The sequence below is a fragment of the Ambystoma mexicanum genome, chromosome 1q, assembly GCF_040938575.1.
Source record: "Ambystoma mexicanum isolate Mex_15411 chromosome 1q, UKY_AmexF1_1, whole genome shotgun sequence".
Lineage (NCBI taxonomy): Eukaryota > Metazoa > Chordata > Amphibia > Caudata > Ambystomatidae > Ambystoma > Ambystoma mexicanum.
The window spans coordinates 192,318,124-192,334,732 of record NC_090922.1 but is presented as its reverse complement, the minus strand read 5'-3'; the positions used below and the strand labels follow the sequence as shown (position 1 = coordinate 192,334,732).

Here is a 16,609-nt window from a genome sequence, read left to right as displayed (position 1 = left end):
AAATGTTCAGTCAAATTGTTTATTGATTGTGTCTTATTTTATTCTTTTATCACATTTCCAATGTTCATATTATATATTTGTAAAAGCATGATGGCTGAACAAATAAATGTTTACTTGACTTGATTAAAGATAATCTGAAATAGTATGGTGCTTTAGGGAAAGACATGAGTGAGGGTTGTAGATATAGCAAAGAAAGGTAGAAGAGATAGAGATTGAAACTGGTCATCCACAAAGGAGGACAAATTCAGTAAACTGGATTCCTGCTTCAACAAGGTGAACAATCAGACCAATCCTGAAGGAGACTAATCAGAATGGAGTATTCAATGCAGTCATATGGTGCTGACAGATCGAGAACTATAAAGGAAATGATACAGCTGTGAAAATTCATCCAAAATTGAGACTAGGAAAGACTAAAGGCCTCATTACGACCCTGGCGGAAGACCATGGTGCTTTTAGCACCATGGTCCATGCCGGTAAGTTACCGACTCCGCCATGGAGGAAGGGGGAATTACCACCCCATTACAAGGTTGGCGGGGCAGTAATTCCCCCTTCCTCCATGGCCCTTCCCTATTCCCATTTTTGCCCCATAGGGCTCAATGGGAATGGGGAAGGCGCTAAGTACGGTGCCTCAAATTGTGGCACCGTAATTAGCACCAAGGTCCCTTTGCGGGTCCCTACTTTAACGGCTGGTCTACACCAACCGTTAAGGTCGGGTCCCGCAAAGGGACCTCGTAATTAGGCGCTAATAGGTTAACGGCGCCACAGCCTTTTACGGCGCCGTTAACCCATTAGCACCTGGGTCGTAATGAGGCCCAAAGTGACTGATTGAGAGTTTTGCAGTATTTCCTCTGGAAATAATGCAAATAGGTAGTAGCTTTACTCCATGCGGTAAGAATGTCATAACTATTCCTCTCTGAGTGATAAGTCATGTGGACCAAAAATGTATTCCCAATTTTGGAGCCCGGTTGGACTGCAAGGGTGTTTTATTACCACATGAAGTATTTACTGCGGTACAATAGCAGGCGTAAAAGAAGAGTTTCATATTTGAAACTTGCAGTTTGGCGGAGTGGTGAAACATCTGTTGTTCAAAAATATTCCAGTCTTTACTACTACTGTCAAACTCATAATTAAGCCCTTAGCGCACCCGAAGAAAGCCATACACCTAATGTTCTGGGTCAAGAAAGCAAGGATGCCTTTATGAACTGCCAAAGTTCTGGCATTACTTGGCAAACACTTGAAACAGTGAAATATTGCAGAAGTTGAAGGGGTCATGAGGCTCAAAAGATTTGTTTTAAAAAATCTGTGTGGGTTATCACTGCTTTTCTCGGCATTAGGGAAATGCTTCCTAATTGTGATGAAGTGTTCAGAATCTGGGTTAGCATTGAGCTAAAAGTTGCTCTGAAACAGCTTTAAATTAGGAAAAACAAGATAAGCATTTGGCAAAAGGGTGTTGACATCTAAGGTGCCAATGCATTTCGGAGATCAATCCTTCTTCAGGGCGAATCTTAACTGTTTACAATGTGATGCACGATGTATACACAGTATGTTATAACATATTCAAGTTTAACATTGGAAATTGCAAAGTAAAGAAAACGTACCACATTCATGATGTTTCCAAAATTCCAGGCCAAACATGTAATCAAGAAAAATAAAAGTAAAAGAAACCAAATGAGTAGAAATGAACTTGCTAATGCTGCATGAACTTAAATAAACATAATGGACCCATTACCTGTCCTGTCTGTTGAACTGTAATGGTTGCTGACAAACGTGCTTGTTTCTGAGCCTTTTGTGACTCAGCGTTCGAAGCCGTACTGGTCCTAAACACTATGGCAGATACATACAGTGTATTATTATACCTATACTGCTCTGCATAACACAAACTGCTCTGAGGCGAAGGAGGGGGAGGAGAAAGTCTTGTGTCATAATCAAAGAGATGTACTCAAAGAAGAAGAAACGCTAGTGATAAGATCAGCTTCAGAGGGAGAATAGAAGGGGATCAAGTTAAGCCCTTTTTGGACTTTGGCTGCTATATTGGTGTCTGAAGATTTTCCACCATTCCAGGAGGTGGAAAATGAGAGAGCAGTAGAGAAATCAAAGGGGCTGTGGATGGAGAGTAGGTGGCAGTGAATAGCATTACTATGCAAGTCGGAGTGCTGTTTTTGTGTAGTGCCGTCAACAGAACCCATTCAGCAGGGGGTGTTATTTTCATAGATTTCCAGGTAGGTGGTGATGAGCTTAAACACCACCTATTCTAGGATGTTTGGATGCTGAGGGAGAAGTGAAATCAGTCAGTAGCCAGGATTACTGGGGGTCTGTTGTAGTTTTTCTTAATGAAGGGTAATATGGCCACCACGTAATAGACAGCTAAGATGATTCATCCTAAAGGTTTGCCAGAGAATAAAGAAAGGGGAGTGGTAGGAACCAATGGGCGGGAGGGAGTTCCTTATTGGCCTGGGAGTCAAAGGGGCCTGAAAGACTAACGGATGGGTTGGCAGAGTGGACTTAGTGCTAGATCTGCTGGAGGGTTATAACAAATCAGAGATAATAGAGTGGTGAGAGTCGGGTAGTGAAGTGAAGTGGGGAGAATAGGTACATAGGTGAGACTGGTGAGAGTGCCATGGATCTTCTCAATTTTAGCAGATCAGTATTGAGCGAAGTCATCAGATTAGTAAGAGGAGGAAATTGAGTGGTCAGGGGGCAGGCATGGACTGGCATTCCTGGTTAGGGTGGTGTGAGATGAGTAGGAGCATTTTAGAGTTGAGGGCAGAGGTTTACAAGGATTTCTTGTAGGAAAAAAGGAGAAAAAAGGAACAGATTTTCTGCCATTGGTTTTAGATGAGGTGCAAATTTGTTCTCAGCTGATGTATTGCAGGGGAGATGCAGGGCTGAGGACAAGGGCAAAAAAAAGATGAAAGATTGAGTGAGATAGCAATGCTAACATGGGGCCATAAATGCAAGGTTGAAGTCCTGAACTGCCCCTTCAATGGCCCTAGCAAGGCATGGAGAGAGCACCTAGAGGGAGGATGTGACTTGATTAAGAATAGCAACCATAGAATCAAGATGGAATTTGCTTTTGGTGATCATGGAGGATCTGGATGGGGACAGTAGAGGAGGAGCAGATTCCGTGAAGAGCTGGAGGGATCAATGAGAGGGACAACAGGTACATGGATGAAGGAGAGGACTAAAGAGAAACAAAGAGAACAGTGGGATTCAAAGAATTGCTGCAAATGTGGGTTGATTGGATGGGGAGAGTGTCAAGAAAGTATCAGAGAAAGAATAGTTGAACAGTTGTCGGTTTGCCTTAGTCATCATTGCGTCGTTTTCCCACAAGTGTATCTGGGACTGTTGTTCTGTATGTTACAGAGCAGAGGAAGGAGGAGTTCCTCTGGCCAATTGCTTTAAACATTCAATGTCACATGGTCTGCACTTCTTATTCTGCTTTTCTTCACATTGTGTTGTGTCATTCCAGACTCTCGACGTACCATAGACTGAGAAAGCTGTTGAGGAACCATTCCTACATCACTTGGCCTGAAGATCCGACACAGGAGGAGCCATTCTGGATGAAGCTCCAAGCGGAACTAAATTCAGGGGAGAATCGAGCGCATGCCATGCAACTTGGCATCACCGACTGATTCCTCTGAAAAACCTTCACACATGTAAGCCCATTGTTTTATCAATGTCTGAACAGTTTGTGGCAAAGGGCCATTGTGAAACATTGGGAGTCAAACTTAAGATTGGGTTCTAAACATTATTTTTAAAGCATGCAGAGGAAACTCAGGATTTCACAATTTCTAGGTTAAGGTCAGCGGCTTGAAAGACCTCCGCATTATGAGTTTAAAAGTGAACAGAACTTACTATTACCATCAAGAATTTTTGCTCCTAGCTGACATGCTGTTTTCCCCAATATTGATATTGATATTGATATTTTATTTCTATTGCACTCGTACACAAGTGTTTCAGAGTGCGACAAGGCAAGGGAGGGGAACAGGGGAGAACAAAACAGCGATCTTACTAGGCCCAGTTACATTGACAATGCGCAAGGGCATGGGAGAGGGGGAGGGGAAAAGTGCATGGAAGGGGGGAGAAGTGGAAAGTGCGAAGCAGAGGAGAAACAGATAAATAATAATAAATAAATAAATAATAAAGGCAACAAAAAGTGGTAGGGCAGCTAGCAATTTGCAAGTGCTAGGTTTAATGCAGGAGACAGGTCAGGTCTGATAAGTGCAGGAAGAAAAAGGGGGGGGGCCGTAAGGGTACAGATACAGACCCGAGTGCAAGGGGTGGCCCGGAGGCAGTGCGGAAGGGTGAGCAGGTACCTGAGCCCGGAGGACAGAGGGTGGCCAGGTGCACGGTGCTAAGAAAGAACATATCAGCAAGGTAGAGGGGGAGTGAAAGCAGAAGAAAAGGGGAAGGTCTTGAGGTGCTTCTGGAACAGGAAGTGGTTCTCCTCAAGTTTTAGAGTGGCGGGGAGGCTGTTCCAGAGGGACGCCTCAGCCAAAGATAGAGATCTACGCCAAGCTCGTTTCTTTGAAAAACAACTGACCCTGAGGGAGTTAGAGGTAGAGGAGTGAAGCGCTCGAGAGGGGAGGTATTTGCAGAGGGATAGCTGAAGGTATGTTGGACCCAGGCCCCAGAAAGCCTTGTGCCCAATGCAGAGGGTTTTGAATTTAATCCTTGCATCCACTGGGAGCGAATGGAGAGATTTCAGAGCTAGAGAGATGTGATTGCAGGGCTTGATGCCAAGGACCAGTCTTGCAGTCCTGTTCTGGATTAGTCTCTGTAACTGGGGGGTAACTTCATTCCATCAGCGAACGGGTCGTAATGAGGCCCTCTGTGTTTATTGTTTATTTAATTTGTTTTCATTGTTCTATCACACCATTTGTCAGTCAACCTATGTATACCCACTGATGAGTTGTGTTTTACAAGTGTATGCTCAGTCACAATGCTTTGAAATTTTGATGTTTGGGTATCTCATTCTGGATACAACTGTTTATATGACTAATTGTTCTCAAACAAGTTTAACAATCAGCTAAATAATAAAAAGCTGTGTAAATACACTTGAATTTGCATGTGTTTCCACAAGTAGCTTTACAATGGGACCAACGACTAACGCCCCATTTAGATGTGCCTTCTCAAGGGTTTAAATACACTTGCATTCAATTATTGCAAAGATTTAAATTTCAGAGGGTAGGACTACACCCCAGTTACAGTGTCTTCACAGCCAATTACAGTCCTTCCCGGTCCAGGGCCGTCCATTTTTGTCTACTACTGTTCTGGATTAGTTGCAGAGGGCGGAGAGGAGAAGCAGGTAGTTTTAGGAAGAGTCTGTTACAATAGTCCAACCTAGAGAAACCAGAGCTTGGGATACCATGAGCTTCTGGGGGAAGGAGAGGAAGGGCAGAGTAGCTCTGAGGAGACGCAGTAGGAAGTTTGACTTTTTACAGATATAATATGATGTGATATGGCATTTGTAATGCGCCTATACACAAGTGTTTCAAGGCTTAACGAGGCAAGGGGGGTGGAACAAGGGGAGACAGACAATGAACCTACTAGGCCAGGTGTCATTCAGATAGTGCAAGTGCAAGGCTAGAGGGGAAGGGAAAAGTGCAGTACGGGGTTAGTAGAATACAAAATAAACAATAGGGACAGCTGGTGGCAAGTGCAGGGTAAGTTCCGGGAGGAGGGGCTGTAGGATACAGAGACAGTCCCGTAGTGCAGTGAGGCAGCCCCCTGCCCCCTCCCTCCACCTCACTTCCTGGTCCTCCTCTCTCTATCCCTTCCCGCCTCCCTGCCCGAAATGATTAGTTCTCCTGTAGTCCCTCCTGGACTACGCTACGACCGCTCTCCACGCTCGCTTCTTTCTTCGAGCTGAGCGGGATTGAGCGGTCGCCCGTAGCCCTGTGAGGCTGCCCCTTTCAGGCCCCGTTGGGCTTACAGTGAGTGTCTTTCATAAGTAAAATCAGGCAGTTTGTGTTTTTTTTCGTTCTCCGTGCGCATTGTGCTGCCCCCTGCCCCCTCCCTCCACCTCACTTACTGGTCCTCCTCTCCCTATCCCTTCCCGCCTCCCTGCCCGCCCACCCCCCCTTCCTCTCCTCCTGCCTTAAATCTTACCCCCCCGGGCAGCGCCCCTGCCCAGCAGCCCCCTCGGCTAAGGGCCCCTTAGGCAAACGGCGGCTCATACGGCTGCGGCTCCCAGTGTGTCTGCAGGTGTCCGCAGGGGACGCCAGGCTCCGTTCCGCCGTTCTATCTGGTTAGCTCCACCTGCTCGCCCAGCCCACCTTCCTACACCTGCTCACCTCATGCGCATGATTCTACACTTCCCTGTGTTCCGCATTTGTGGTATAATAGGTCTGTTTTTCTGCCCTCGCAGGACTCTCAAACTTAGGTGGCCTCTACTCTGGGTACCTAATATGCATCACTGTTTCTACTGTTGCTCTGAAATGTGGTAAACTAGGGCTTTTTTCTCCCCTTGCAGGACTCTCAAACTTAGGTGGCCTCTACTCTGGGTACCTAATACGCATTACTGTTTCTACTGTTTCTCTAAAATGTGGTAATCTAGGGCTTCTTTCTGCCCTCGCAGGACTCTCAAACTTAGGTGGCCTCTACTCTGGGTACATAATACGCATTACTGTTTTTTACTGTTGCTCTGAAATGTGGTAAACTAGGGCTTTTTTCTCCCCTCGCAGGACTCTCAAACTTAGGTGGCCTCTACTCTGGGTACCTAATACGCATTACTGTTTTTACTGTTGCTCTGAAATTGGTAAACTATGCCCTGCCGCTCACTCCTGTCCGCCTGCTCTCGTCTGTCTTCCCCTTCTCTCCCTCCTTATTCCATGGTGCTCTCTATCTCGCCTATCTTCTCTAACTGCTTCTCCATTGACTATCCTGCTCTCCTCACTAAATCTGGTAGGAAAAGTTTAAAAAGAACATCCTAGTCTCCAACCCAGGCCTCCCTTTCGCTGACACCTACACCAGTGCCTCCTCCAAGGAAACTCTCACTGACATCCTCTTTTTCGTGCCTTCCCCTGACCTATGGACCCTTCATATGGTCTCTGTGCTCTCTCCCTTCTCCTCTTCTTCCATTAATGGTGGCACCCATTGGGATGTCCTCCTGGCCCCCTTCCTCTCCTCTAAGGCCATCATTAATGTCTACGCTAATGGGACTGTCTTGGGCCAAGGCCCTCAGGCCAACCTCCACCTCTTTGATAGATGCTTCCCGTGCCTCATCAACTTCCTTTCCTCTCCTGCTGTCCCCTCTTCTCCGTCCTCGGCTACCTTGCCGCCACCCTCTCACCCTGCCCTCTCTCGGGCTCCTTCTTCACCACCACAGGGCATACCTCTTATCTGTACGCCTCCCCGGAAGTCCTTCAAGGATGGCAACCTTCTCCACATTGCCACTATCAACTCTCGCTCTGCCGTCAAACATTCCTCTGATATCTGTCGCCTTCTTGAGGAACTGGACCATGACATCTTCGGTCTCACTGAGACATGGTTCACGGCCAGCTCTGTCACCAGCTTTGACACCCTCCTACCTGACGGTTACAAGATCCTCTCCGTGCCCAGACCCACCCGTGCTGGGGGGGGTGTGGCCCTTATCTTCCCTGAGTGGATTCCTGCCACTGTCACTCCTACACAGACCTACTACTCTTTTGAATGCCTTGTCTGCCGACTCTCTCTCTCTCTCCTAGCCATTCCCTTACCGTGGCTACTATCTATCGGCCACCTGGTTAAATTTCCTCCTTCCTCTCCGAGTGGGCAGACCTCTCCTCCTCACTCCTGTCCTCAACCACTCAACTCCTCTTTCTTGGAGACTTCAACATCCACCTTGATGCCTCCTGTCCTCCCTCTGGACTCTTTCGCGACCTCTGTGACTCTCTCTCACTCTCTATTCTCCCATCTGGGCCGACTCACTCTGCAGGGCACACTCCTGATGCTCTGATCTCTTCTGACCTTCCCCTCTCTGTCCCTCTCTCCACTTCTCTCTCCTGGAGTGATCACTTTCTCCTATCCTCCCACCTCACCCTCCCTACCCCACAGGCAAAGCCACTCTCATCACTGCCGCCCACCTTCGCGGTCATCCGACCCATGAAGCGCGTGTCAGTTGAGGCTTTCGCTACCCCCTTCTCACTCCCCCTCCCCCTCCAGCTGAATCCCACCCTGACACAGCCCTCTCCACTCTCCATTCTGCTATATCTGATACTCTTGATATCCTTGCACCTGTCATGAGAATCCGCCTGAAGGCCAAAGCCCAAAGCCAAATGTAACTCCTGGTATGACTCGGATCTCGTCACCCTTAAATGCAAGTGCAGGGTGGCAGAGAGGAAATGGCGTGCTTCATGTTCATCCTCTGACAAACTGGCCTGCCGCCTGCTCCAAAGGCAATACCGGCTCTCCGTTCTCACCAAGGAGAGAGCCCTTATACAAGCCCGCATCTCTGCGGCATCTAACAATTCGGCCGAACTCTTTAAAATCTGCAAGGAGCCGGCCAACCCTGCTGCAGTCTCTACCTCTCCTGTCCCCTCCCAGGCCCTCTGCACGCACTGGCCTCTCACTTCATTTCAAAAACTCAGGACATCCTGTCCTCACTCTCTTCCTATCACCTCCCCTCCTCTATTCCCTGCTCTTCCTCAGGCCCTTCTGCAGCCTCCCCTCCTCCCTCCTTCTCTGCATTTTCCCGTTTTTTCTGCTGATGAGGTTTCGAGACAAGTCCGATCTATGAAAGTCTTGTCTAAACAGGTCCACCCCTGTTCCTCCAAAACTATCAAGGACCACATCGACACCTTGGCTCCTGCCCTGGCTGACTTCTGCAATCACTCCTTCGCCTCTGGAGTCTTCCCATCCCCCCTCAAGCACTCCCATGTGCACCCCCTTCTTAAGAAACCCTCTTCTGACCCCTCCTGCCCAGCAAACTATCGCCCAATCTCTATCAATCCCTTCTTGGGCAAGCTCTCCTGAACATCCATGAGGACCTGCTCTCAAACTTTGACTCTAACACCCCTTGTGTTCTCATTTTGCTCGATCTCTCTTCTCCCTTTGACACTGTCAACCACACCATACTGCTCAACCGTCTCCGTGATAACCTGGGTATCACTGGTCAGGCTCTGGCGTGGCTGACCTCCTTCCACTCCAATCGACCCTCCCAGGTCCAACTGGGGTCCTTCCTCTCTGACATCTTTTTCTCTACCTGTGGTGTCCCCCAGGGATCTAACCTCTCCCCCTGGCTTTTCTACCAGTATATGGCACTTCTTGCCCACTGCATCGCCGCTCTCTGTCCCAATTTTCAGTGCTACGCGGATGACACCCAGCTCATCTCCAGGCTACCCTCGGCCTCCTCTTCCCCTTCCATCATCTCTGACTGTCTTTCTGCTATCCATGAATGGTGTGCCGCCAACAACCTCTGCCTTAATACCAGTAAGACTGAGATTCTACTCATCGGCACACCCACTTCCTCCTTCCCTGCAGCTCTCTGGCCCGCCTCCCTTGGTCCTCTTCCTGCTCCTACCTGCAAGGCAAAAAACCTCGGGGTATCTTCGACACCACACTCTCTTTCTCTCCTCACATATCTGATGTCTCTAAGAAGTCACACTACCAGCTGCACCTCCTCAGAGGTATCCTTCCTTTCCTCTCCTTCCCCCAGAAGCTCACTGTCTCTAGAGCCCTGGTTCTCTCGAAGCTGGACTACTGTAACATCCTCTATCTAAATCTGCCTGCCTCTACTCTCCGCCCTTTGCAACTCATCCAGAACAGGACTGCGAGACTTGTCCTTGGCCTCAAGCCCAGGGACTGTATCTCTCCAGGACTGAAATCCCTACACTGGCTCCCAGTGGCTGCGAGGATTAAGTTCAAAACCCTCTCCATTGTCTACAAGACCTTCTGGGGCCTTGGGCCCAAATACCTTCAACTCTCTCTTCCTAAATATCTTCCTTCTCGAGCTCTTCGCTCATCCACCTCCAACTCCCTCAGGGTCAGCCGCTCCTCCAAGCAACGAGTTGGGGGTAGATCTCTCTCCGCAGCAGGGGCCTCCCTCTGGAACAGCCTCCCTGCACCCCTCAATCCCGCTCAGCTCGAAGAAAGAAGCGAGCGTGGTGAGCGGTCGTGGCGTAGTCCAGGAGGGACTACAGGAGAACCAATCAGAGGGGGGTGGGCGGGCAGGGAGGCGGGAAGGAATAGGGAGAGGAGGACCAGGAAGTGAGGTGGAGGGAAGGGGCAGGGGGCAGCAACACGCGCACAGAGCACGAACAAAAACACAAACTGCCTGATTTTTCTTATGAAAGACACTCACTGTAAGCCCAATGGGGCCTGGAAGGGGCAGCCTCACAGGGCTACGGCGACCGCTCAATCCCGCTCAACTCGAAGAAAGAAGCGAGCGTGGAGAGCAGTCGTAACGTAGTCCAGGAGGGACTACAGGAGAACCAATCAAAGGGGGGGTGGGCGGGCAGGGAGGCGGGAAGGGATAGGGAGAGGAGGACCAGGAAGTGAGGTGGAGGGAGGGGGTAGGGGGCAGCACAATGAGCACGGAGTGCGAACAAAAACACAAACTGCCTGATTTTACTTATGAAAGACACTCACTGTAAGCCCAACGAGGCCTGGAAGGGGCAGCCTCACAGGGCTACGGGCGACCGCGAGATCTCAGAGATGTGGGCGGAGAAGGAAAGGGTGGAGTCAAAGATGACCCCGAGGTTCTTAGCCTCGCAGGTGGGGGTAAGAGGAGGACCAAGGGAAGCCAGCCAGAGAGTGAGGGGAAAGGATGGTGAAGGTGTGCCGATGAGGAGGATCTCAGTCTTGCTGCCATTCAGACAAATATAATTGGAGGCACACCAATATTGAATGGCAGTTAGGCAATCAGAGATGAGAGAGGAAGAGGAGGTGGCCGAGGGCAGCCTGAAAATGAGTTGAGTGTCATCAGCGCAGCACTGGAAATTTGAGTAGAAAATGGCAATGCAGTGGGTGAGAGTTGCCAGGTATTGGTTGAAAAGCCAGGGGGAGAGGTTAGACCCTTGGGGAACACCACAGGTAGAGAGGAAGATAGATGATAGGAAGAACCCAAGTTGGACCTGGGAGGGTCGATCAGAGAGGAAAGAGCTCAGCCAGGCCAGAGCTTGATCAGTGATACACAGGTTTTCACAGAGACAGTTGAGCAGGATGGTATGCTTGACTGCATTGAAGGCAGAAGAGAGATCGAGGAGGATGAAGACAGAGGGAATGTTAGAGTCAAGGTTGGAGAGCAGATCTTCACGGATGTTCAGGAGAGCAGGTTCCATGCTTCTGACAGCTCTGAAGCCAGACTGGTGGTCATGGAGACAGCCAACAGATTTGGAATGAAGGTTAAGCTGAGAAATGTCAACTTTTCCAGGAGTTTGCCCAGAAAGGGAGTAATGGAAATTGGGCGATAGTTAGCTGCACAAGAAGGATCAGCTGTGGGTTTCTTGAGAAGAGGATGCACAAGGGAGTGCTTCAGAGGGGAGGGGAAGGATCCTGAGGCAAAGGAGTGGTTGCAAAAATCAGCAAGCGCTGGAGCGAGGGTGTCAATGTGGTCCTTGATGGTTTTAGAGGAACAGGGATGAACCTGTTTTGACGAGGCTTTCATAGATTGGACTTGTCTAGCAACCTTGTGAGGGGAGAAAAGAGGAAAGGTCGAGAAGGATGGTGGGGGGTGGCTAAAGGAGGGTCAGCAAGCACAGATGGTGAGAGGAGAGGAGGGGTGAGGGTGGAGATGGTGGACAGGATGTCTTGGGTTTTTAAAATGAAGTGAGAGGCAAGGGCATTGCAAAGAGCCTGGGAGGCAACAGGAGGGGTAGAGACTGCAGCAGGGTTGGCCAGCTCCCTGCAGATTTTAAAGAGTTTGACCAAGTTGTTAGATGCCGCAGAGACACGATCTTGAATGTGGACTCTCTTCTTGGTGAGGACAGAGAGTTGGTATTGCCTTTGAAAAAGGCGACAGGCAGGTTTGTCAGAGGATGAACAGGAACCCATCCATTTCCTCTCAGCCACTCTACACTTACGTTTATGTGTAGCTAGGTTAGAGTCATACCAGGAATTGCACTTGGTTTTGGAATTCAAATGGATCCTCATGACAGGGGCAAGAGCATCAAGAGTTTCAGAAATTGAAGAGTAGAGCAGAGACAGGGATGTGTCACGATGTGAGACAGCCACAGGTGGAGGCGGAGAGAGAGAGTGGCAGCAAAAGCTCCAACTGACACACGCTTCATGGGCTGGATGTCCGAGAAGGCAGGTTACAGTGTTGGGGTAGGCTTGGCTTGGGGGGAAGAGAGGGAGAGATGAGAAGAGTGGAGGGAGTGATCTCTCCAGGAGAGAGGTGTGGTCAGAGGGATGGAGAGGGGGAGGTCAGAGGAGATCAAGACATCGAGTGTGTGCCCTGCAGAGTGAGTCGGGCCAGAGGGGAGGATGGACAGGGAGAGGGAGTCGCAGAGATCACGGAAGAGTACAGAGGAGGAACAAGGAGAGTCTAAATGTATATTGAGGTCACTGAGGACGAGGAGTTGAGTGGTAGAGTCCAGGAGGGAGGAGGAGAGGTCCGTCCACTCAGTGAGAAATGAGGTCATTTGACCAGGAGGCCGGTAGATGGTAGCCACAGTAAGAGAATGGGTAGGCGAGAGAGAATGCCTGCAGACAAGGCATTCAAAAGAAAAGTAGGTCTGAGGGGGAGTGATAGAGGCAGTAATCCACTGAGGAAAGATCAGGGCTACCCCCCCCCCATCAGACTGGGAGGATCTGGGTGCGGATAGGATCTTCTAGCCATCAGGGAGGAGAGTGTTCAAGCTCGTGACAAAGCTGGCCGTGAACCATGTCTCAGTAAGACCAAGGACATCAAGGTCCAGTTCTTCAAGGAGGTGGCAGATGTCAGAGGAGTGTTTGATAGTAGAGCGAGAGTTGAGAGTGGCAATATCAAGAAGGTTGCTAGCCTTCAAGACATTCCGGGGAGGGGTACAGATGAAAGGTACGCCCTGCGGAGGAGAAAGAGCCCTAGGAGGTGCAGAGGAGGAGGAGGAGAGAGGGCAAGGTAGCCAAGGGGGATAGGAGAGGACAGCAGGAGATGAGAGGAAATTGATGAGACGAGGGAAGCGCCTATCAAAGAGGAGGAGATTGGCCTGAGGGCCTTGGACCATACACTTTCTTTGCCAAACCTCCTCTCATCCCATATCAGGCACAGGCAGACATTCTGACTGACTGTTGTCTGTCCCTGTCTGCCTTTTGCACTGATTTCACTGTCCTGCTGATATGTTAAGTGACCCACCCAAATTAGGTCACCTACACTGCAGTAATTAAAACAGCCACATTTGACTTTTACAATCATTGGCATTAGGCTGCTATTTATCATGCATTGCTTAGTACAATGTGCATGCCATAACTATTTACTGATGCACTAGTTTGTGATTTCCTAATGTAAGATTCACTCAGGATACATCAATATAATGTTAATTTTCCGTGGTGTGTCTTTAATCCATATACCTCCCATATGTACCAAAATATGTTTGTGAGGAGAAAACAAGTCTGCTGAAATGCCTTCCGTGGTAGGTCAAGAGAAGGAGACGGACCAAGTGGTGTCATTTCACAGTATGTCCTTATTCAAATTATAAGTAAAGGCCTGTCTATCCATATTCTAAGGACTAAACTAACTATGTTGCTTGTCGTAACACTGTAGTCCAAAGCAATAGTCTGTCCTCGATTCCAAAACTGATCGACGCTGGCCCTACCACTAAAATAAAACAACAAAAGAGGTCCGGAAGAATTACTCCCTTCTCCTGGACGAGCTTTCCCAGCTTCAATGAGCTATTTTGAAATAGTTCTTGGTGATTTTATGAACCAGTTCTTTCACTTATTCTAGGGCACTCTTCCACCTCGGGGATCTCCCCTTTTCTCCTTGAACAAAAGTCACTTGGTTCATCAATTTAGGGTTTTGATCTTTTTCCTTATTGGCAACTTGCAGCATCTCTTTATTACTTCCCTCACTTGTACTTGGATGCTGTGATCCTCTACTATTCTTATTATGTTGACTCACTGTCCATTCATTTCCTTTGATACTTGTTTGTTCACTGTGACGAGTAGGCTGAGTCCCTCTGTGATTCTCCCTCCTACAAATAATCATGTCTTCACTCGGAGGATTAGGCTTAGCCTGATAGGTATTCAGACTCTTATGATGTATTGCTGTTTCACTGGGATCAGTCAGCTGGGTCCCACACTTGTTTATACACTTCTAAATAGTAACAGCTTCACTGGGACGAGTAGGCTGTGTCCTGCACTTATTTTGTACATTGCTGAATAATTACTGCTTCACTGGGACGATTAGGCTGTGTCCCATACTTCTTCACATACTTCAGCATAGTTTCTGCTTCAATGGAACAAGTAGGCTGTGTCCTGTACTTATTCACATACTGTGAAATAGTAACTGCTTCACTGGGTCAGTAGGCTCTGCCTTGTACTTATTCACATAATTTGAAAAAATGACTGCTTCACTGGCACAAGTAGGCAGTGTTCCATATTTATTCATATACTTCAGAATAGTGACGGCTTCACTGGGACGAGTATTCCATGTCCCGTACTTATTCACCTACTTCGGAATAGTTACTGCTTCACCGGGATGACTACACGGCATCTGTCCCTTCCTCCTGTGTTCCTTCCCTGGTTACCCGGCTCTCCCATTACCTTTTCCCGTACGGTATAGCATCACTTGTTAGTTGCTCGGAACCGGGTTATCCGTCTTCTTCAGGAGGGTTCCTTCTGGTCATTCGCTCATCTCTGGTTTGCCTACGTGTTGCCACTATTGCAGCAGTCTATGGTCGTTCACAGACTGCAAGTGCCACCTTCCCCAGGTCACACCACTGTTCTTCTGCTGCTGCTTTTCTCGGTTTTGGCTTCTCCATGGTGACATTATCCTCCATGTCTCTTCTCTCCAAGGCTGCTCCTCTCGACAGACAGATCTTCGGTTTCATGATTTCTGTCCGGCATGTCCCAGGTTTGAACTTCACAGTTCTCTCTCCATGATTCTTCAACTCCTCCTCTTTTGATTACCCTACTCTAAGGCTTCACCAGTACGTAGTTGTAGTCCTTTCTTGATGTCGGACTTGCATTCTTTATGAATCCTTTCAACTTCCTCATCCCAGTGTCAGTCAAGCTATCTTCACTGTTTCATACACCTTTTCTTGTCTCAGTGTCAGGCATGTTTTCCTCTTCTTCAGAGATGTTACAATAGCAAACAGCGATTGGTTCACTATGGTTTTGCTGACGTCCTGATGGTATGAGAGGCTCATATGACGGGGGCTAGGGAGTTCCTTGATGGAATGGGAGTCCTTGTCCCCCACAGGAGAGTCTTTCCCTGTGAGGTCCTGCTTACCACCACCCATAGGGGAATGTTGTGTAGCAGGCTCACCACCCTAGTCTCACAAGGAAGGGCTCCCCTCTGGGGAGAAGGGACAATGTCCTGAGATTTGTCACACCTGGCTCAGAGTTTGTTCACCGAATCTTAACATAATGTAGTCATGTGAATGAATGTCTTTATTTATAAGATTCTCACAACCCTCCTTGAGGAGAGGTTAAAGAGAGTAATCGGGACCCTGATACACCTGGGCCAGACTTTGAGAAGATTATGCTCCATCATAAATAGAAAAAACTCTGAGGGGAATCATTGCACTGTGGTTCCCTAGACGCAATTAAAGCATTTGACTCGGTGTGATGGAGGTGGGTGTATGCTGCTCTTGAACGCTTTGGGTTTGGGGAAGGGTTCCTGAGGTGGGTGGAATTAATATACATGGCGCCTTAAGCTAGGGTATGGACAATTAATCACATATCAGGGGAATGGGATGTGCAAAAGAGCACAAAGCAGGGATGCCCCCTGTCCCCCATGATTTTTAATCTGGCCTTGGAGCCTCTGGATGAGTTTCTGCATTCAGAATTTGGGGAGGCGGGGGTGATAGGGGATGGAACCAAGCACGTTATTTCATTATACGAAGATGAGATGCTGCTGTCTGTTCAAAATCTGGAGAGTAAACTGCCATACATATTAGAGGTCCTTGATAACTTTTCAGTGCTCTCAGGAATAAGCTTAAGCAGTGGTAAGTCATGCATCTTCCCGATGGCAGGGTTGGCGGGCAAGAGAGCAAACCTACCTGACCTGGGGCTGCATTGGGCCAAAGAAACATTTCGATATCTGCGGTGAACATATGCCATGAGGCACGGTCCTCACACAAACAAAACAGAGTGCAAGTACTGGGAGGCATACAGTAGTCAAAGGCAGTCTGGAAAAATGTGCCCCTTTCGGTGATCGTTCAGGCAGCACTGATAAAGATGGTGGTTCTCCCTTGATTGCTATATCATTTTATTAATATTCACTTTCACCCTCCACAATCCCTCCACCACCTCGTTAGTCCCTGCCCTTACTCTAACAGCACTGCATTTTTGGCAACCTTTATGCTGTTTTATATGACTACTTCGTGCTTGCCGATTTTTCTCACTGCAAAGGTATAGTCACCACATTCTTTCATCAACTACATTTTAGTTGACAAAACTTTCACTGGATACCAACTAAACAGTTGAGCTCCATATCCCTGAGCACCACACAAGCACAGGGGATACCAAACGATAAAATCCAGCT

General features: G+C 48.4%; 1 protein-coding gene across 1 annotated transcript in view; it reads left to right on the top strand.

Annotated features, from left to right (window-relative positions):
- Positions 1-16,609, top strand: part of LOC138526445 (toll-like receptor 13) — a 314,600-nt gene that overhangs the window by 244,481 nt on the left and 53,510 nt on the right. The window contains exon 3 of the mRNA XM_069637207.1: positions 3,470-3,656. Coding sequence (XP_069493308.1) covers positions 3,470-3,632 — 163 coding nt within the window. The 3' untranslated portion in view covers positions 3,633-3,656. The remainder of the gene's footprint in view (positions 1-3,469; positions 3,657-16,609) is intronic.